The sequence below is a fragment of the Henckelia pumila genome, chromosome 2, assembly GCF_033568475.1.
Source record: "Henckelia pumila isolate YLH828 chromosome 2, ASM3356847v2, whole genome shotgun sequence".
Classification (NCBI taxonomy): Eukaryota; Viridiplantae; Streptophyta; class Magnoliopsida; order Lamiales; family Gesneriaceae; genus Henckelia; species Henckelia pumila.
In genome coordinates, this window is record NC_133121.1 from 151,301,539 (window position 1) to 151,324,967 (window position 23,429).

The following is a 23,429-nucleotide window of genomic DNA, read 5'->3' on the forward strand; positions in this document are numbered from 1 at the left end:
AATTTCTTAATTTAATATAGCTTGTAACTGTCTATGCAAAACTCTATATATATGGTAAGTAAGATGGTACTTATACACACATTTTCTCAACTCTCAATGCATATTTAAGGATTGACATTAATCAATACATGTTGGACATAATGTTCTACTTTTTTCAGTAGATCCATAAATATTGATAAATCTCCACCCTTAAATATATATCATTGTAATTTTTTTTGACAAGAATATATATCATTGTAATAATGGTGGTAAACATAGGATGAAATTATCCCTTGATACCCATACAATTCCTTGATACACATAACTAGGGATGTAAACGAATCGAACGGTTTGAGAGCTATTCGGAGCTTGGCTCGGTAGAAATCTCGTTCGAGCTCGTTCGGTAAGCTTATCGAGCTGAGCCTGAGCTTGATTTTGAGCTCGACAATTTTCACGAGCCGAACTGATACAAGTCTTGTTTTTGTATCCAAAATCAATAACAAATCATACTAACTCAGTACCAAAACATGTATATACATATGTAACAAGTTCAAGCACAATTTTCTAGTTTTCTTACAACATCTACTAGTTCAAAGTCTAGCCAAAAGCATAAATACAAAACATGTCCAAAGTAAACTTCAACTACAACATGCCAAAAGTATTCTAACATGCTTGACAAGGCTTCTAAGTTCATCATTCAGCTATACAACCCGAGTCCACACTTCTAGACTCTCTCTCGAGCTACCCTCGTTGATTTTGGCCAGCTCCTGCCCCATCTGTTGTCACACATATACAAAACAAGACAACAGCCGGAAACGTCCGGTGAGAATATAATCCTCAGTATAATCAGCATATACATGCGTTAAAATAAATTCATATCGACTCTAAACATTTCAATTCAAGAATAGAGTAAACACATATATAAAGAATTGATTCCTATCACACTCTTTGCCATCAAGATTCGTATACGATCTTGACATGGATATCCATCTATCGTCGTCTCATCAGACTTGAAAATAAGGGCCATCTGACCTTGGCATAAGAATCAATTCATATCTCATATCATATCATATCATATCAAATAAAGATCCACTACCTGAAATGGATCAACAACATCAATAATATAAACACAAACGATAAACAAGTATGTGGTTTTTGCGGAATAACTCAAGAAGCATCATTATTGAGTATTGAATTCCTGACTCTCGATGTTGTCTTATACCTTTAAATCTTTCGGTTCTGAATGCTTCAAATCTGAAAACATAACAAGAACATATATATCAAACTCTATTCAACTTCACAATTCACTCTTCCTTCAATCTTCACAATCAAATCCACTTCAAACCTTGCTTCTAACTCGATCCAAACTTGCTCGGTTCAAAGACGGGATTGCCGAGCTCGTCAACTCTTATCCACTGTTGAAAATGAAGTAATCATAAGCAAAATATATCAACAATACATTCCATCAAGTTCAGCTCAACAATCAATAATCAAACTCGGTCAAATTCTTAAACCGGCGGCGTAACGACTGAAAATCGATAACCGAACGATATCGATACAACATAACAATCCTCATAACATACTCATATCAGCAACTACACGGCCAAACAATAGAATTCAGAAATAAGATTTTCGAAAATAACTTCAAGAATTCATATCAAATTCATACGACGTTATTTCTTCGATCCGTCTTCGAATAAACAATCGACGTTAACTCATAACCGCATATAATCAATAATATTCAAAACCCATAATATCTTCAAAAATTCAACGATAATAGAACTCAAGAAAATATATACTAGAACGAAGAACTCGTTTCTGCGATCACAGATATATATTTGATTCTGAATTCTGACAGCCGGATATCGAATTATCGAAGCTTTTACAAATAAAAAATGGAATGGGGAGTTGGTTCTCGGTTTATTCCTTTCTTCTTCTGATATGGACACGTGAATAAGGAACAAATATCAAGTGGAAGATGATATATATCAACTATTTGCAGTTTGGTCCCTGATAACTTCAGTGATTTGCAATTCAGTCCTCGACAAATCTTTTAATTCAATTTCAATCCTAAATAATTTAAGAATATTAGAATTTAAATCTAAACTCTAAAAATTCTCAAATTAAATATTTTCGGATAAAAATTAAATAATATCGGATTAAATCAAATAATTTTGGGGCTTTACAGAGGATATTTTGGAAATTTTGTGGACAAATCCCGTGGTGAAAAAAGAGATGATAGGCACCGGGATGAACAACCAAAACGTGACCATCAAAAGCGTCACGATGAAGTAAGAAAACAACAAGAAAAAGCTTATGAAAATTTTTCCACTGGAGGAGTAATAGCCGTAATCACTGGGGGGTCATCTTGTGGTGACTCGAACAATGCAAAAAAAGCCCTTCTACGAGTAGCAAAAGGGAGCAAAAATTTATCCAGCCCCACATCCCTACCAATGTATGAAATTGGAACCATCCAATGTGGAAATCATTCAGTGACAATGATCTGAAAAATCCTCGGGATACCCATAATGATGCCTTAGTCAACTCAGCCACAATCTCCAATTTTTGGATAAAGAAAATTCTAAGTGGATTCCGGGAGTTCGGCCGACATAATTTTTCATGATGCATTCGTCAAGCTGGGTATTAACAATGCACAGTTAACGCCAGTCAACACTCCATTAGTAGGATTTTCCGAAGAAATAGTTGAAACTTTGGGAGAAGTAACGCTTCCTCTTTCCTTGGGTTCTTACCCCAAACAGTCTACTAAGATGGTGAAATTCCTCGTAGTAAAGTCTTTGCATACAATGTGATCTTGGGACGACCGAGTCTCAACATCTTCCAAGCCATCAGATCGACCTATCATATGAAGCTAAAGTTTCCGACTCGGGGAGGAATAGGAAAAGTCATTGGAGACAATCGTCTAGCCAGAGAGTTTCATGCAGTGACTCTACGGGGTTCATCAAGAAATCGGAAAAGACAAGTTTCTAGTGAGGAAAGAGCACCGAAACCCGGAAAATTTTTGCATGAAAACGGGATACATTTGGTGGATGAAGAAACTGAGAGCAAAGAAAGAATAACAGCAACCAAAACTCTAAATCACATAGAAATCATTTCAAATGATCCCAAGAAGACACTAAAGATCGGGACCGAATTACCTTCTGAATTGGAAGAGAAGCTGAAAAATTTCCTCAGTCTCAACTTGGATGTGTTTGCTTGGGGTGATGAGCCTCTAGCCAGAATACCTCATGAACATGCGCTCCATCACCTCCGTGTTGATCCAAAAATGAGACCGGTGAAGCAAAAGAAAATACCATTTGGCCCAGACAAAAATCGACATATAGTCGCTGAAGTGGAAAAACTCTTAGCGGCAAAATACATCAGACCAGTTTCATACCCAGATTGGCTTGCAAATGTTTTCTTAGTACGGAAACCCCGAGGAAAATGGCGTTTGTGTATAGATTTTACTGATCTCAATTAGGCATGCCCCAAAGATCCGTTTCCACTCCCACGGATTGACTTATTAGTCAATTCGACAGCAGGATGCGAGTTGCTCACTTTTCTTGATGCATATCAAGGATACAATCAGACCGGCCTAGCGCCAGAAGACAAAAAAAAGCAAGTTTCATCACTGATCGGGGAATTTATTGTTATGAAGTTATGTTGTTTGGGTTGAAAAATGCTGGAGCTACCTATCAACGTCTGGTAAATATCATGTTCGAACACTTGATCGGACATAACATGGAAGTTTATATAGATGACATACTCATCAAAAGTACCCAATCATCTAATCACATGGAAGATCTTGGGGAATGCTTCAGTATACTCAGAAAATACAGGATGAAACTTAATCCGAATAATGCACTTTTGGTGTATGATGAGGCAAATTCCTTGGTTACATGGTGTCAGAACGAGGAATAGAGGTTAACCCTAAAAAAATAAAAGCTATTTTAAACATGAATCCCTCAAAGAGTGTGAAAGGCATCCAAGAATTAACAGGGCGTTTGGCCGCCCTCAACCGATTTATCTCAAGATCTGCAGACAAGGGTTTACCATTCTTCAAAATGTTGAGGAGTGAAAAAGGTTTCCGATGGACAGAAGAGTGCCAGCAATCATTTGACGATTTGAAAAGACATCCAACCTCTCCGCCGTTGTTGGTAAAACCAAAAAAAGGGTGACACCCTGCTGATTTATTTGGCAATATCCGCGGAGGCAGTAAGCGCAGTATTGGTCTCTGAAGTAGGACGTGAGCACAAACTAGTTTACCATATCAGTCAAATTTTACACGGAGCAGAATTAAGATATGCGAAGATTGAAAAACTGGCACTGGCTTTGGTTATTGCAGCAAGGAAATTGCGTCCTTACTTTCAATCTCACCCAGTAATTGTACTCACCAATCATTCGCTTAAACAAATTATCTCGAGTCCTGAAGCATCAGGAAGAATGGTTAAGTGGGTCGTAGAGATGATTCAATATGAAATTGAATATCGCCCGCGTCCAGCAATTAAATCACAGATTTTGGCTGATTTTCTAGTAGAGATGAAAGTAAATAAAAATAAAGCTCCACCCGACCTGGATGGTTTATGTCGACGGGTCATCAACGTCTACGGAAAGCGGTGCAGGTATAGTTGTGGAGAATCCACAGGAAGATACATTTCAATATGCCATCAAATTTATATGTTAAAATCAGCCAAAATCTGTGCTTTAATTGCTGGACGCCGAAACTATGAATGTTCGAACATACGTTTTTTATTATTGTTAAAATTTTGGTGAAGAAATCTTGTTTTATTAGATAAATTAAATTCGTAATCTTTGCTCAATTTTTTTTTTTTTTTTTTTTTTTACTTTTTAGATAAATGAAATTCATTCGAATAACAACAACAATAGATTCCTTTTTTTTTTTTTAAAAAAAAAAACAACAATAGATTAGATATTAAACTATTCACGAAAGCACAAAAGCTAAAATTTATAAAAACTAGTAAATATATGTTTATAATGTGGGCACGTAAATTTAAATTTTATATAAAATATAGTTTTATATTTCTGCATAATAAATTTTTGTATTAAATAAAATAAGACTAGAGTAATTTTAATTTAATATCAAATTTTTTAATCACTAATTTACTACTCTGCATACATCAACCTTAATAATACTCCGATTTTTTTTTTTTACAAAATGAAGAATTTTTATCATCCAAACATAAATTTTAAAATTTTTAAATATAAATAATTTAAATGGACCTATTTAACACAACATTTTCAAACTAATGTATCAAATTCTTTGAAACAGAAAGAATAAAAATTTATTTAGCGGAAAAAGAAAAACAAAATGACATAATATTTGCGTCAATTCCCAGGACTTGCCCAGCTTACATTTCTTAAAAAGTGGCTCAAAATTTTCAACTGTTTTTGGGGGTAAAAGTAAATAAAGTAAACCCAAATCCCACAAGATTTTTCCAAAATCATCCCTTTAGAGGAGTACAGAGCAGAATCTATCCAATACAACAACTTGCATTTGGCAGCACTTTCATTGTGGCCTCGCACACCCACAGGTAAGCGTACAATTTAAACAGCAAATCGCATTCATTACCCATCAGAAAATAGAATCCCTCACCCTCCATTCATTCATTGCTATCATCACTTCTTTAATGCCCGGTAAAAAAAGGTTCAATCTTGATAGCGATTTGGCGAGAGGAGACTCAGAGTTTGTGGAGGTGTGAACTTATGGCAAAATATGCATTATGAGTTCTTTTTTGTTTTTTTGTTTTGCATATCCTTATTCATGAATTGAACCGATTGGGTGTTTTTTCATGGTAAAGTTGGATTGTTTTTTTATTATTATTATTATGGTTCGGCTTAATAAAGTAGTACTCTAATTTGAAGCAATGATAAATATGGGAGATGCATGGTAGGTTGTTGAAAATAAAGAAAGAGAGTGAAGTGATTATTAAAAATATTTCGAAAGATTGTATATTTTTTCCTATAAATAATGTCAGCAGGTAGGAGTGCTTATTAAGAGTAGTATTTCCAATTTCCAGTACACGTCGCTGCGTAACAAATTTAGTATATAAGATAAGATATGAGTGCTTTTTATAGGCTTTGTTGGTGGATTTTTTGTTCGAGGAAGTTGAGATTTTGGCTGGTGTTTTGATTTTGAAAAGTTTCGTTCTTGAGAAACCTTTTTCGAGTACTTTTCACTTTTTTGATTGATTGAATTTCCCATGTAAGTTATCCAGTTTTTGGCTGAGAATTTGTTGGGTGTGTGTTTGTGTGTGAAGTGATGGTGCTTTTCGTGAGATGTTTGAGTTTCTAATTGGTGGAAATGGAAGCTTTAATTGCTTTTTTGAATGCTTTTTTATCCCCTGCAGATGTGATTATTGCACCCTTTTTATTCAAACTTTCCACTGATTTTGTCTGTAATTTCATGTTTGTTTGGTTGCTAAAAGTTTGAATCTTTTTACCATTTTTTTATATTCGTTTTTTAATCTGTGTTCCCTTTTGTCTTGTTATTCAGCCCCTCACGTGATTGGTTGCGTCAGAACAAGAAAATTTTCAAATTTCTGTTTGAAAAACAATATTTAATTATCTATACACTGTGTTATTAATTTGTATGATTTGCTCCATACTCTTTCCTAATTCCCTCCCTCGTCACTTTCTGTAAAGTGAACTCCACTGGTGTAGTTTAGACATTTTCCGCAAGAAGATTAGATTGTGACACCGTTTTTTGCTTCTGATTTTGAAGTCCTGAAATGGGAAAGGCTACAAAATGGTTGAAAGGGTTGCTTGGAATGAAGAAAGGCAAAGAAAATGTGGGCAACAATTCAAATTATGTTGAGAAAAAGGAGAAGAAAAGGTGGAGTTTTGCTGCAAAATCCAGCAAGGTTTCCGGTGGACTAAGTCAGATTCCGGTTGTTAATCCGGCCACCGATTCGGCATGGATGAGTTCTTATATGTCTGGGACAAACAAGGAACAGAACAAGCACGCAATTGCGGTGGCTGCCGCCACGGCAGCTGCTGCTGATGCGGCTGTGGCGGCTGCGCAGGCGGCGGTGGCTGTTGTGAGGCTCACAAGCCAGGGGAGAGGAGCTTTGATGGGTGGTGGTGTGGAGAGGTTGGCTGCTGTAAAGATCCAGAGTGTGTTCAGAGGTTATTTGGTAAGTGGTAATTGGATTCATTTTGGGCGGACTCGCTAGAAATTTAAACTTCCAATGAGCACTTCAAACATTATTATTGGCTTTATGTTTTCCCACTTGATCTGAAGACTGAAATTGGTTCCATTCCAGGCCAGAAAATGCCTCAGAGCTCTAAAAGGACTAGTGAAATTTCAAGCCATTGTTAGAGGCTATCTCGTGAGGAAACGGGCCGCAGCAACTCTACAGAGCATGCAAGCTCTCGTTCGGGCTCAGGCTTGCGCCCGGTACCAGAGGGCCTGTCGCTCAACCATCAATGATCAAAGATTCATTCCTGAGTTGAGAGGAAGAAAATCTATGGTATGGATTTGATTCAGAAACACTTCAAGGGGTTGCCTATTTTAAATGATCCGTTATATTTACCCTTTTTTCCTTTGTTGATTTGCAGGAGAGGTTTGATGGTACTAGGAGTGAGTTCCCGAGCAAGAGGCTATCGACCTTTTACGACCATTCGATCGATGAAAGCCCCAAGATCGTTGAAATCGATACCTACAAGCCAAAATCAAGATCAAGAAGATTCAACTACACTTGCATGTCAGAATATGGAGATCAAGACGATTACTACCAAGTGTTATCATCTCCTCGTGTAATTCCAACCCGTTTGTCGATCCCGGATTGTCGACAGGTTCAAGACGTGGACTGGGGTGTTGGTTCTGAATTTTACAAGTATGCAACTGCACAAAACACTCCAAGATTCACAAACGCGGGACATACAAATTCGCCTGCCAAGCCAGCAAATAATATGTATGGAGATGGCTACTTTAGGCCATATTCAAACTGCCCTAGTTTTATGGCGAATACACAGTCGTTTAGGGCGAAACTGAGGTCCCAAAGCGCGCCTAAGCACAGGCCCGAGTATGACCTGAAGAAGAGGCTGTCGTTGAACGATATAATGGCGTCTAGAAGTAGCTTCAGCGGTGTTAGGATGCAGAAGCCATTCCCTCGAGTCCAAGAAGATTTTGAATTTTAAGGAACTTGTTTTAGGGTGTTTTGTTTTAGAACACAGGTGACAAAAGAATGTGGCTTTTTCTCTATGTTTAGCATAACATAAATTAAAGCTTCTGTATATTTTTCTTGACAAGAATTGTGTTGGATCAAGCTAATGAATGAAATTAAAGCTTCTTTTTTTTCTCTTCAACTATTATTTTTCTGACATTTTCACCTTTTATTTTCGTTTTATTTTGAAAATGTGGTTACATTATTTGTTCTATCATTTGAGACATTTGAAACATTTCTTTGATATAATCATGTACAAATCAAATATCTTGTAAAATGAAGCTGAATTATCAATGATAAAGCTGGTCTATATATCTTTGTTTTACAAAGACATGTATCACAATACAGCTAGTGATTAATGAGATGCTAGAATTCACGTTTAATGTGGACAAGGGTGGAGCCACACTTATGGCCACCCGGGCTACTAAATTTTTTCAGATTTTTGTATATATAAATTTTGAAAAATTTACCTGTCAAAAAAAAAAATTGAAAATTTTTGGATTAATTTGGTATTAGTTCGGGTAGCTCAATTGAAAATATTAAAAGATTCGAGAGCTTAAAGTTTTAGTCCGCATAGATCAAAAATCCTGGCTCCGCCACTGAATGTGAATGACAACATATCGATTTATTAATCATCTATATTTAGTCAAAATGATTGGGGCTTAAGTTCTTGCAAAAATTAGTGTCATTCAGTATTATCTTTTTCAAAACAATATCTTAGGATGCTATTTTAAGAGTACATCAAAGGGTGGATTATGATTTTAGTTTAAAAAATAACCAAAAGAATGTAACGCTTTTTTTGTTTCAAGAAGTGGATTATATATCTCTTATGAGAAATAGTTTTAATCTTCTTATGATAAGACATATATATATCTTAATAAAGCACTAATTCTTACACTAATTCCCTTCTCCCGAGGATAACATGGTCATCGGCCTGGCTGTCCACTATTTTAATCATCTTATCCTGATTAAAAATAATGTTTTGAAAATTTCCCACTAAAAAATTATATATTATTATTAAATATGTTGGATTTCGGTAATCAAATGATTCAACAAAGAAGTAAACAGAGATAATTAATGCAAATCGAGGAAATTAATTGTATATTTGTGATTTGAAAACTTCGAAATTTGAAATTTGAAAAGGCAAGTGCTGCCTCTGTGGAATTTTAGGCAATAGAAAAATTTGCATGTAACGGTAGTTTTAATAATTTAGTCAAATATTGCTTTAATGTGGAAATTAATCACATTGCTGATAATCATGATCTTTGTTGATCTTTCGACAAGAGGCAATTAAATGATTCACAGGTAATAGAGCACTTACTATTTTTTAAGAATAATGAATGTGAAATTTGAATATTTTCTATTTCTAAGGGAACATGGGAATTATACAGAAAAAAAGCCTCCTAATTTCTTTTTATATACTTGAATTTATATTATACAAAAAAATCATTACCAGAATTTAGTAAAAAAATTCCTTATCATTTGATTTTTTTTTTTGTTTGTTTCAGTTTTAATTTCCTATTTCAATAAGGGAATTCTCGGCTAAATTTTCAATGCACTACTTTTAAAATATTATTAAATTCGTCATGATCTATGACCGACGATTTCGATTGAAAATTCTAGCAAGTGAATTAGGTCAATTTATTATATAGTTGGATAAAGTCCAAATCGATCTCAGAAAGACTATTGTTTAAATACTAAGATATAAATTATTCAATTTAATCTAGGCTAAATAAAATGAGGAATTTTTATAAATCAACTGCTAATTAAAATAAAATAAATTATTCTATAGCAGAAATTTTAATTAACTTAAATTAAAAGATCAGAATAAATTAAGACGGATTCAAATTTCAAGAAAATGACCAGGAACTTACAACGATACCAGACATCGATGATTTCCACGTATTGGATTTAATCAAACAAGAATCATTCATATTCGTGACGAAATTTCCTAGAATAATTATTAATATATTTCTATAATTAACAATCTTTTTTTTATTTAACAGTTCAATTATTTATAATTGAATTTAATTAAACAAAAACGCATTCGCAACTATGAAATTTCAGCTTTCGCCTAAAATCGCACACTGAAACCGAATACTATTTCTAGTCGGTTTAACCATGTGTTACGTTGATTAATATTTTTGAAGCTAATTTCAATCTTTTCTTTTTCAAGTCCAGATCGAACAACAAACATGCAAATAATTGGTCAGATTAAAAGCAAGAATTATGCACAAATATTAATCAATAAACATAAAATAAATCAAAACATCAATCAATCCGTTCCATGAACAAAAATCAATAGTCTAACCCTATCGTGGCCCCGATCAAAAGACGACTACTCCATAATATTAAAACCAAACAAAATTATCATGTTTGAATTCATCATAAATAAATCAGAAAAAGAAGAATAAAGAAAATCTCAGCGATGGTGCCGAATCTTGCTTGCGTTCTTCGTTTTTTTTTTTCAAGCTCTCAGCCGTCTTTCGGAAATCTGGCAAAAAGTTCAAAAGTCAAAAGTCCTCTCCAATTAGGGTTTGATTCTATTTATATTTTTCTCCCAAAAAGCCCTATTTTTCGTCCCAATAAGTATTCAATATTGCCCAAAATAATAAGAGTTTTGAAATTTCCAAATTCTGGCAATAGAATTTTTTTCCAAATCCGCGAAGTACACAGACCCTGGACAACCTCCGTGCCGACCTCCGGATATTTATTTCATATTGTGAACAGTAACCACACGGACCCCAGACACGGGTCCGTGCACACCTCCGGATGTCTTCTTTCTCGGGATTCTTCACAAAACGCATGCACGGAGGTTTGTCCAGACAAGGCACAGGGTCTGGACATTAAACTGGACGAATTTCTCTTCTAACAAACATGCACGGACCCCCTTCCAGAGGGTGCACGGGGTCCGTGTATTTATCTGTCCCGAATCTTTCTTTCTCTCTAAAATGCACGGACCCATTTCCAGAGAGTGCACGGGGTCCGTGTAGTTTTCTTTTCTTCAATCCTCTTGGCTTGTTATGATTTTTTTCGTGTTTTTCGGTCAAGTTCCGACGTGACATCGCATTGTTTGACTTTTTGTTCAATATTTAAAACCTTCTCAAATTTTAGTCAAACCAACAAACACATAAAAGTATGACGATTTAGGCGCAAAACTTGGAATAAAATGTCAGATAAGCACGAATACAACAAAATAATGTGCCAAATAAGCTATAGAATTTGTGCTTATCAAACCCCCCACACTTAGCCTTTGTTCGTCCTCGAACAAATCAGAAGAAATTAGAGATGAGAAATATCAATGATTTACAACACAAAGTGGCACAATCAAAACCTTTCAATCTACCAAATCTCATCACACCCAGTCAAAAGCTCATACGACGAAAATCACAAGCCTCTCTTTTGCCGCAATTCAAAACTCGAACACTACCCAGGAAAGATCAACAGAATGAGACGTGTGTAGTGTGAGTGTCAGAACTTATACTCCTCAAAAGTTATTCGGTTCAAGAATCTCTCATGTTTATTCATCCTTTTTTTTTCTCGCCCCATATGCTTGTCTTTCATATCCCTCTCTACTAAATGTGGAACGATTATGACTTGGTCAATAGGTCTTTTAAGCTTATAACGTTATACCACGGTTCACAGCTACAATAAAGGATAGGAAAGCAAAAATGAGAGACAACAACAAGTTTTTAGCGCAATTAAATAGCTCTAATTCCCATCTAATAGTTCCTTGCATCAAATCTTTTCATTCATCAATACAACCCCTTTTTCTTATTTATCCTCTTTTTTTAAATCAATTACCCTTGAATTTTTTTTTGGGTAATTTCTATGCCATACACAATTATTTTTATTTTTTTCAAGAATATTTCACCAACTCCTTCAAATATTTTACTGTGAATCAACTCGGAGTTTATATAAATTTAAAAGAACCAAAGGTTTTGTTTCTCTCAAAATTTAGGTAGGAAAAATAGTGTATAGGCTAAAAATCAGGTAGTCAATGTAGGAAATAAGAAATGACTAATGAGGTCTAATTGTGTGTCATTGGCACACACCATTCGATTTTTATAAGGCTCAATGGGGTTACTAGGGACAAAAGTGAAGCATTAGGTAGGCTCGAAAGGCTTAAACGGTCCAAAGATCGCCTAAATCATCCCTTAGTCATAATCATTCAAATTTTCGCTTCGATGACTAATCAGACAAGTTCTAAGGATAACAACTGCTTCAATTTTTTTTTTTTTCATGAGATCACCTCTTACCAATTCACAATTAACTTGCATAAATCTGACAAAAGTGCATGAAGGATGTCTCATAAAGTCAATACAAAACTAGTTCATATCAAAGTCTCTCCTTGCAACTACAGCTAATCTCATTCAGTTCTAGGCACAAAATAGTTTCTCAGGTGATCAAACATCTAGCAAACTAATTGGTCTGTCATGTAAAATAGAAAAATAAAGCAAGAAAAATAGCAATAGCAAAAACACTTCCATGAAAAATGTCAAAGACCATGCAAACACAATGAGCGGGTGGCATCCTGAGCATAGAAAACAACAAAACCAACCAAAATCGTAAAGTAGAAAAATTACGCACACAAGCACACAACTAAGATCACCAAACTAAATCCAACAGGGAATAAGCAAAACGAAGTTCATAACCATAATATCCCAGGAACAACTCCAACAAATACAGGCGATAGAGCGTAGCAACAGTTCAAACACAAGATAGAACTACAACATGCTATAGTAGCCCAAACTATGCCAAAAGATGCAATCACAGCAAATAAACTCCAAAACACATATAGTTTAAAACCACCAACAAAAACACCGAAAATATTCATAAATAACTCCAAACTACTCCTCATCAGAGGCAGAGGCCGACTCATCCAAATCATCAAGTGCAGTGCGGTCAAAAGGTGGAGCATAAACGTCAGCAGAGTATGACTGTGTCCGAGCATGGTGCTCCAGGCGAGCCAACCGACTGCTCAAGGAATCCATGCAGTCAAAAATAGCAAAAATTACCCGATGTGTGCCCCTCGGTGCTCGGGATGGTGCATGGATCTCATCAGGAGTAAAATCAGGCTGATCAAGAGCAGCCTTTTCTTGCACTCAAGCTTCGCGGGATGCCTTTGTATCTGTAGGCGGTGGGACCAGAGGATCACAAGGGTGGTGAGTCAGATGATGGCTGGCAGGGTTTTTGTACCAACCACCCTGCCGAAAAATAAAGTGCATACCGGTCAAGACATTAGTAGTGAGCATATGTCGGAGGAGGAGGAGAGGAAAGTCACGCCAGTGAAATCAACGCCAGAAGCTGCCAAAATCCGTGAAACTGTAATGGCAAAGGTGGAATGTTGTTTTGCATGTGGAGCACAAGCAAAATGGGCAAAAGTGCACATTTGTGATATCATGATGCTCTCCAGGGGGATGGCCGCGATGTCTCCCAAGCCCCTCACCATCTTATCGATCAAATACATGTCCAAATTTCGGATCTCATTATTCCCTGCCTTCTGTGGAATGATGTTGCCACTAAGAAAGTAGCAAAGGAGCCTATCCAACAAAGGGAGATGGGTAGGAAGGATGCTATAACGGGAACCAGTCTTGACCCTGCGGTATGAGAGACTGTGCATGGCATCGATGAAATTGTAGTCGGGGTCAGAACTGATTGCATCATATTGGTTGTAAACCATTGGCAGACCATCATTCGGGATATGCAATAGTTGTGCCAAAAATTCACTAGTAACTTCAATTCTCACGTCTTTCACATACATACAAATAAGTTGCATCTCAGTCTTATCCTTTTCCTCAATGTTGGCAAAAAATTGTCAAACTAACTCCGTATAGTAGTCTCCACGGATGTCCAACATCGGTCCCATCCAAACTTGTCGAACTCTGCCCTAATCGGCACTTGAGCATCAATAGAGGGATGAATAGATTTCTCGACGATCATAGTATTCCCTTTCATTTTCATATACCACTCGTAATTTTCCAAACTAGAAAACCGATTGATATCAAACTCGACTTTTTGTGCACCTCGAGATGAGGAAGCTCCACCTCGCCCACGCTTACTTACCGATCATTTCAGCGACATAACAAATAATCAAAACAGCAACAAATCCTCTTCACAAAACCTCTAATAAAATCCACGCAACCACAACACAAAACAATAAATCCAACCTCAATCACAGCAACAAAAACATCGACAAAACTTATCGCAGCTATATCAATTACAAATCAAATCCTTATACTTCCACACTAAGAAACGTCATCAATATAAAATAACCAAAGCGATTACCACAACACCAAAAAGCCACCACTAAACAACGCATTCAAAAATTTACCATCAAGTAGTCGCGAACAACAATCTCAACAATATCCAAAAAGTGAACCAACAAATTCTCAATCCCAAACACTGTATCAATAACGCCTATGAATTACGACATTTCCATAATGAACGAGGAGTTAAGCCATGCTTACCCAACAAAGTGAGAACGAAATCCAAAAAGCAAAAAAAAAAAAAAAGGAGCAGAAACGGGACAGGGGCGGCTAGGGTAGAACAGGGGCGACGTGCAGACTGTGGTGTGTGAGTGAGGTGGCGGTATGGAAGCAAAATCGCGGCAGCACAGAGGTGATGGCCAGAGACTGGAAATCCAAAGGCACGGGGTTCCGTTCGGTGAGAAAACGTGAGGGAAAAAATTTGGGGCTTTAGGGATTTGAAAAGAAAAATTGAACTCGTCTGATGTATTTAAGTTCAAATCAAAGTGCACGGACCCCGTGTAGGAGTCTGGATCCTCCTCCGTGCATTTTTAAAAAAATTCAAAAATAAATAGCACGGACCCCATGTATGGGTCAGGACACACCCCCGGGTGCCCTCTGTATCTGAATGTAAGATGAAAGAAGCGCGCGAACCCGTTCACGGACCTAGGTCCGGGGTCCGTGTATTTTTATTAACCGTGCAGATTAATGTCCGGACCATGCACAGACACTCTCTTTTTTTTTATTTTTCAAATAATCAGGCACAAAAATTGACACCCAAAACTCACAAATTGAATCCGCACAAATTAGTTTGCATCTAAAAATTTCAGATAAAACACTCAAGAACACAGGATGCAAAATTGTAAAGAGACTCCCTTGAATGATACGATTTCCCGCCCTACACGCGTTCTCCTCCGCAACCAATGAAATATCATTTTCAGTAAAATATTTGCACCCACAAAAATTTACTGAGATTAACTAAAGAAAAACTAAAATAAATTAAAAAATAAAACGCAACGAAACGAATTAAACGAATAAAAAGAAAATAAACTGGGTTGCCTCCCAGCAAACGCTAAATTTATAGTTTATAGCCCAAGTGTGCTTCTCTTTTTAATTTGGGTCCTGCAAATTCACGATGATCTGTACATCGACCACCTCGCCACCTTGATAAACATTAAGTCTATGGCCGTTCACTTGAAATTTTCCAGTTGCTTCGCTAGTGATTTCCACGGTGCCATAGGGGAAGACTTGAGTGATTGTATAAGGTCTTGACCAACACGACCACAACTTACCTGACATCAACGTCAAACGAGAATTATATAGTAATACATGTTGTCCCACCTCAAATTCTCGATTCACAATGTTTTGATCGTGCCAACGTTTGGTCTTTTCTTTGTAAAGTTAGGCATTCTCATAAGCATCAATCCTAAACTCTTCTAATTGTTGCAACTGCAGCAACCTCTTTTCACCTGTGGCTTTGACATCAAAATTTAGAAATTTAGTAGCCCAAAAAGCCTTATGTTCAAGTTCAACAGGCAAGTGACACGACTCCATATACTAATCAAAATGGAGACATTCCAATTGGAGTTTTAAACGCGGTGCGATAAGCCCACAGTGCATCGTCGAGTTTACTAGACCATTCTTTCCTTGAAGCACCAACGTTCTTCTCCAGAATGCGTTTGATCTCTCCGTTCGACACCTCAACTTGGACACTAGTCTGAGGATGGTAAGGTGTTGCCACCTTATGCTTGACCCCATGCTTGGCCAAAAGATCGTCAAACTGACGGTTACAAAAATGAGTACCCCCATCACTGATAATCGCTCTAGGTGTGCCAAAACGTGAAAAAATATTTTTCTTTGAGAAACTGAATGACAACCTTAGCATCATTATTTTTTCAAGAACTTGCCTCTACCCATTTGGACACATAATCTAAAGCAACCAGAATATATTTGTTCCCAAACAAAATCGGAAATGGACCCATAAAATCTATACCCCACACATCAAAAATTTCACAGTCTAAAATATTATTAAGTGGCATCTCTTGTCTTCTAGAAATATTACCAGTACGCTGACACTCATCACACTTTGTCACATACTCATGCGCATCCCTAAACAAAGTGTGCCAATAAAAGTAGGATTGGAGTACTTTGGATGCAGTTCTAGTAGCACCAAAGTGACCTCCAGTTGGACCCTTATGAAAATGAAATAAAATTTCACTTACCTCTTCTGTTGGAACACATTTCCTAATTATATCATCTGCGCATATTCTAAACAAGTAAGGATCTTCCCACAAATAGAATTTCAAGTTAGAAAATAATTTTTTATTTTGTTGATAGGTAAAGTACGGAGGTAGGAACTTACTTGAGAGATAATTTACAATATCAGCATACCATGGTAAATTGTTCACCTCAAAGATTTGTTCATCAGGAAATTCATCACGAATAATGTTGTTGTTCTTAATCGGATTCTCTAAGCGTGAAAGATGGTCTACCACTTGGTTCTCCGTGTCTTTCCTGTCAATAATCTCCATGTCAAATTCCTACAAGAGAAGAATCCAACGAATTAGTCTTGATTTTGCATCTTTTTTATCCATCAATTATTTCAGGGCAGAGTGGTCAGTGTGCACGATCACTTTGCTCCCAATCAAGTAAGATCTGAATTTATCCAGAGCAAAAACCACAGCTAGTAGCTCTTTTTCAGTTGTAGCATAATTCCGTTGGGCAGCTGACAACGTCATACTAGCATAGTAGATGACATGAATGGTTTTCTCTCACTTCTGCCCCAAGACTGCTCCTAAAGCTGTATCACTTGCGTCACACATCACCTCAAAAGGTAATTCCAAATCAGGTGCTACAATCACCGGTGCAGTTATTAATTTCTTCTTCAAATCTGAAAGGCCTGCACACACTCAGCAGAAAAATCAAACGGCACATCTTTTATCAACAAATTAGTCATCGGCTTGGCGATGCTAGAAAAATCCTTAATGAACCGCCTATAAAATCCAGCATATCCTAAAAAACTACGCACCCCTTTCAGATTTGATGGCGGAGGAAGTTTATCAATTACTTCAATTTTTGGATTGTCAACCTCAATTCAGTTTTCAAAAATTTTATGCCCCAAAACTAGTACCTCTCTCACCATAAAATGACATTTTTTCCAGTTCAATACTAAATTGGACACTTCACATCTTTCTAAAACCTTATACAAATTCAGCAAGAAAGAATCAAAGGAAGAGCCAAAAACTGAAAAATCATCCTTGAATATCTCAATAAAATCCTCAATCATGTCATGGAAAATTGTCATCATGCAGCGTTGGAAAGTAGCCGGTACGTTACAAATACCGAATGGCATTCGTTTATATGCAAAAGTCCCATAAAGATATGTAAAAGTGGTTTTCTCTTGATTCTCAGGATCAATGGGAATTTGAAAATAACCCGAATAGCCATCCAAAAAATAATAAAAAGTATGTCCGGCTAATCTTTCCAACATTTGATCAATGAAGGGTAGGGGAAAGTGATCTTTACGGGTGGAATCATTATGTTTTCTATAGTCAATGCACACACGCCAACCCGTAACAGTTCTAGTGGGAATCAATTCATTATTTTCATTTTTAACAATAGTGATCCCATCTTTTTTCGGAACAACTTGAACAGGACTCACCCACTTACTATCAGAGATGTGATAGATAATATCTGCATCCAAAAGCTTAATTACCTCCTTCTTGACCACTTCTTGCATGGCGGGATTGAGCCGTCTTAGAGGTTGGGTTGATGTTTTGTGATCAGCTTCCATCAGAATCTTATGCATACACATGGAAGAGCTGATCCACTTTATATCTGCTATGCTCCACCCAATGGCCTTGATATTATCCCTCAACACGCGAGTCAATTTTTGTTCCTCATCCCCTGTCAAATTAGAAGAAATAATTACAGGAAGTTTATAATTATCAAGCAAAGACAAATATTTTAGATGCGAAGGGAGAGGTTTCATCTCAAGGATCGGGGCTTCTTCAACTGATGGCTTTAATGCTCTTGGAACATGTCCAAGCTCCCCAATCCTTGATTTTACCATTATTGAAAGTGGCTTTCCGGCATCAAAGTACTGCACATATTCCTCAATTTCCTCATTATCCAACTCTTTTGGAGATGGATGTGTCAAGCAAACCTCCAAGGGATCTTCACAAAAAAATTCCTGCACATCACACTCAACAAACCCATCAGTAGTATAAATTCGAAAACAATTAGAAACATTGGATGGATATTTCATAGAATGAAACAAATTAAATACCACTCTCATCATTCAACCTTAGCACCAATTCACCTTTCTGGACATCTATCAAAGTTTTATCAGTGGCTAAAATTGGTCTACCCAAAATAAGAGGAATCTCACGATCCTCTTCCATATCCAAAACAAGAAAGTTCACAAGGAAAATAAATTTATCGACCTTAACCAAGACATCCTCTACAATTCCCCTAGGATATTTAATTGATCTATCAGCTAACTATAGGAAAATTGTAGTTGGTTTCACTTCACCAATTCCTAACTTCTCAAAACATTAAAATGGCATCAGATTAATGCTTGCACCAAGATCTCACAAAGCTTTGCTAAAAAATGAATTTCCTATGGTGCAGGGAATAGAAAAGCTACCAGGATCCTTAAGCTTTGGAGGTAATTTATTTTGAAAAATTGCAGAACATTCATCCGAAAGCTTCACTGTCTCAAAGTCCACCAATTTTCTCTTGTTTGATAAAATTTCTTTTAAAAATTTAGCATATGAGGGCATTTGAGCCAAATCTTCTGCAAACGGGATATTAATATGCAACTTCTTAAAAATCTCTAGAAATTTTGAAAATTGAGTATCAAGTTGCAGTTGCTTTGCTCTTTGGGAAAAAGGAGAGAATTTATATCAATATCAACATTTGAGCTCAGAGACTTACCTTTCTCCCTCAAATCCTCACCTCTCTGCTTGTTTGATTCCTTCTCCTAGATATCTTTTTCAACCTCAGAATCCTCCTTCATCACTTGTTCAGCAACTATGAGTGCATTGACTCCCTTTGGATTTTTTTCTGTGTCACTAGGAAGTGAGCCTGGCGCCCATGTAGCGAACTGGTTTGCCAACTTACCCAATTGGGTTTCCACTCTTTGCATCATGGCATCATGATTCTGCCATGTCATCTCGTTCCCAGCTATGAACTTCTCAAGCATGCCTTCCAGACTTGACTTATTCTCAGACAGTTTAAAACCTGGTGGCATAAAAGGTCCAGCACCTTACGGATGTCTAACTGTTTGCTGAGTGGGCCTTTGCTGTGTAGGCTATTGAGGAGGATTGAAATATTGTGGCTCAACCAAATTTTCAGCTTGTTTCTACCCAAAATTTGGGTGACTTCTCCAACCCGGATTATATGAGAAACTGAATGGATTATATTGTTGTCGCCCTTGGTTCCCCACATAATTCACCGAATCTCCTTCAAAAACTGGCATCCCATAAAAAAATGAATCTGGCATGAATGGAATGTCACTCGATGATCCTTCAACTTCCTCAGTGCTTCCTTGGACTTGATTCACTTGTTTTACTGGTGCCAATTTATTAGCTTGCAGTTGAAACACTTGATGGGTTAGTCCATCAAGTTTTGCTGTAATTGCTGTCAGATTATCCATATCAAGAAATCCGACTTTCCTTTCTCTCCTACTGTCTTTCCAACCAACATTGCTTTCAGCCATATTTGATATGATTTTGAGTGCTGCTATAGGAGTCTTTCTATAGAGCCTGCCATTGACAGCTGCATCAAGCATAGAACGCACAGATGAATCAACTCCATAGTAGAAAGTCTCTATTTATTGGCCTACTGATAACCCATGTACAGGACACACTCTCAACATCTTTTTAAATCTTGTTCATGCTTTATTCAATGATTCCCCATCCTTCTGCCTAAAATACATGATTTCATTCCGCAACTGTGTAACTTTGGTTGGTGGAAAATACATGTGCATGAAAACTTCAACTAGACCATCCCATGTAGTAATCGATCCTTCTGGCAAATCACGAAGCCACTCGATCGCTTCTCCTTATAGAGAAAATGGAAATAGACTCAATCGAATAACATCAGAAGTCACTCAATTAAATTTGAAGGTGTCACAAATTGACAAGAATTGCTCCAGATGAGCATTCGGATCCTCAGAAGGCGCCCTTCCAGATCTGACTTGCATTTGAATCATCTGCATGATGAATGGTTTAAGCTCGAAAGTGTTCACTTGAACTGCAGGGTGAACAATGTTGGATCCATATCCTCCAACCAATGGTCGAGGAAGGTCCATCAAAGTGCATTTATTCTCATCTTCGGCCATATCTTCAAACTCCTCTTTAGATTCGAAATCAAGGGCCAAGTTATTCTGCCTTCTATCTCTACGTATGCGACGAAGAGTGCTTTCAATCTCCAAGTCAAGTGGTATGAGATTTTTAATGTCTCGAGCACGGCTCATATAACATGAGATATACTCCTGAAATCAAAAATAAATCGCAAAAATCAACCACTTGATTAAAAATTAAACAAAATAAAATAAAATAAAAATCTAGTCTCAAATAAATAATCGATCCTAATAGTAACCAAATAGTCCCTGGCAACGACGCCAAAAACTTGACCGACGATTTCGGTTGAAAAATTCTAGCAAGTGAACTAGGTCAAGTTATAATATAGTTGGATAGAGTCCAAATCGATCTCCATAGAGACTATTGTTTAAATACTAAGATATAAATTATTTAATTTAATCTAGGCTAAATAAAATGAGAGATTTTTATAAATCAACTAATAATTAAAATAAAAAAATTTATTCTAAAACAAAAATTTTAATTAAATTAAATTAAAAGATCAGAATAAATTAAGACGGATTCAAATTTCAAGAAAATGACCAGGAACTCACAACGGTACCAGACATCGATGATTGCCACGTATTGGATTTAATCAAGCAAGAATCATTCATATTCACGACGAAATTCCCTAAAATAATTATTAATCTATTTCTAGAATTAACAATCCTATTTTCATTTAACAATCCAATTATTTCTAATTTTATTTAATTAAACAAAAATGCATTCGCAACTATGAAATTTCAACTTTTGCCTAAAATCGCACACTGAAACCGAATACTATTTCTAGTCGGTTTAACCATGTGTTGATTAATATTTTTGAAGATAATTTCATTCTTTTCTTTTTCAAGTCCAGATCGAACAATAAACATGCAATTAATTGGCCAGATTAAAAGCAAAAATTATGCACGAATATTAATCAATAACCATAAAATAAATCAAAATATCAATCAATTCATTCCATGAATAAAAATCAATAGTCTGGCCCTATTGTGGCACCGGTCAAAAGACGAATACTCCATAATATTAAAATCAAATAAAATTATCATATTTGAATTCATCATAAATAAATCAGAAGGAGAAGAATAAAGAAAATATCAGCGATGGTGCCGAATCTTGCTTGCGTTCTTCGTTTCTTCTTTTCCAAGCTCTCAGCCGTCTTCCGAAAATCTGGCAAAAATTTCAAAAGTCAAAAGTCCTCTCCAATTAGGGTTTGATTTTATTTATATTTTTCTCCCAAAAAGTCCTATTTTTCGTCCCAATAAGTATTCAATATTGCCCAAAATAATAAAAGTCTCAAAATTTCCAAATTATCGCAATAGAATTTTTTCCAAATCCGCGAAGTGCACGGACCCTAGACAACCTCCGTGCCGACCTCCGGATATTTATTTCATCTTGTGAACAGTAACCACACGGACCCCGGACACGGGTTCGTGCACACCTCCGGATGTCTTCTGTCTCGGGATTCTTCTCAAAACGCATGCACGGAGGTTGTCCAGACAAGGCACGGGGTCTGGACATTAAACTGGGCGAATTTCTCGTCTAACAAACATGCACGGACCCCCTTCCAGAGGGTGCACGGGGTCCGTGTATTTATCTGTCCCGAATCTTTCTTTCTCTCTAAAATGCACAAACCCACTTCCAGAGAGTGCACAGGGTCCGTGTAGTTTTCTTTCTTCAATCCTCTTGGCTTGTTATGATTTTTCCGTGTTTTCTGGCCAAGTTTCGACATGAAATCGCATTGTTTGACTTTTTCTTCAATATTTAAAAACTTCTCAAATTTTAGTCAAACCTACAATTAAACACATAAAAGTATGACGATTTAGGCGCAAAACTTGGAATAAAATGTCAGATAAGCACGAATACGACAAAATAATGTATCAAATAAGCTATAGAATTTGTGCTTATCAATCCACAAACAAATTTTAAATTACTACAAGCTTTAATTATGACCTAAGTCCTATAATTTATTTATTTTATAATTAATTTTGGGTTATTTTCAACTAAGATTTTATACACTGGTCTATTTTTAAGTTCATTGGACCATTTGTCACAATTTTTATCGCTATTTTATGCAGTTGAACGAAATTATAAAAGAGTAAGACATTTTAAAAAAAATTGAGTTCCTTTCTGAGAATTTAGTTAAGTGAAATGATCAAATAATTTCCTGGAAGCAAAATTTATTTGCTCTCAGTCCATAAGTTAATATTTTTTTGTTTCCAAAACTCTTATCATTTGTTTGAGTCCTATAATGAATGACAAACTACGTATTTGCCCTCAAATTTATTCGAAACCTAATAATACATTTCTTTAGTGTTTCAATAATAAAAAAAAAGAGTAAAGAATCGTTGTGGTTATTTTCTCTTTCTCAAACGGATTAATCTTGGACAAAGGCCTAGTTTGGTATCAAAAGTAAAAAATTATAGCTTAAGGCCCCCATTTGGTTTCAGAAGCTAGACTAGAAAAGCACTTTTTTTATAAAAAAAAATGCTTTTTTAGTTAATAAGGTGTTTGGATGGCAAAATAAGTGCTTAAAAAAGCACTTTTTAAAGTCAAAATTAGAGCTTTTTCAAAAGCAAAAAATTATAGCTTAAAAAGCATTTTTTTAAAAAATATCTACCAAATCCAAACGGGGCCTAAAAAAACATTTTTTT

The 23,429-nt window shown here is 36.3% G+C and overlaps 2 protein-coding genes and 1 long non-coding RNA gene across 6 annotated transcripts; 1 reads left to right on the forward strand and 2 right to left on the reverse strand.

Moving 5' to 3' along the window:
* Positions 1–609: 609 nt before the first annotated feature.
* LOC140879530 (uncharacterized) lies at positions 610–1,394 on the reverse strand. The gene is made up of 3 exons (XR_012149449.1): positions 1,325–1,394; positions 1,202–1,233; positions 610–755 (listed from the first exon to the last, which is right to left on the reverse strand). It is a non-coding gene; the product is annotated as an uncharacterized lncRNA (long non-coding RNA).
* A 4,008-nt stretch (positions 1,395–5,402) lies between these two features.
* LOC140883141 (protein IQ-domain 26-like) lies at positions 5,403–8,289 on the forward strand. Of its 4 annotated transcripts, none has more exons than XM_073289495.1 (4): positions 5,403–5,528; positions 6,719–7,130; positions 7,260–7,466; positions 7,555–8,289. In XM_073289495.1, the coding sequence occupies exons 2-4, from the start codon at positions 6,726–6,728 to the stop codon at positions 8,134–8,136; spliced, it is 1,194 nt and encodes a 397-aa protein (XP_073145596.1). In that variant the 5' UTR covers positions 5,403–5,528; positions 6,719–6,725; the 3' UTR covers positions 8,137–8,289. The 4 variants fall into 4 exon arrangements, with proteins under 4 accessions (XP_073145596.1, XP_073145593.1, XP_073145592.1 ...); XM_073289492.1 differs by lacking the exon at positions 5,403–5,528 and adding an exon at positions 5,535–5,690; XM_073289491.1 differs by lacking the exon at positions 5,403–5,528 and adding an exon at positions 5,837–5,975.
* Positions 8,290–15,971: 7,682 nt separating this feature from the next.
* LOC140878693 (uncharacterized) lies at positions 15,972–20,891 on the reverse strand. The gene is made up of 7 exons (XM_073282308.1): positions 20,549–20,891; positions 19,805–20,191; positions 19,413–19,654; positions 17,541–18,602; positions 16,773–16,950; positions 16,633–16,667; positions 15,972–16,190 (listed from the first exon to the last, which is right to left on the reverse strand). Exons 1-7 carry the CDS (start codon positions 20,889–20,891, stop codon positions 15,972–15,974), a joined length of 2,466 nt encoding a protein of 821 aa, XP_073138409.1.
* Positions 20,892–23,429: the final 2,538 nt, after the last annotated feature.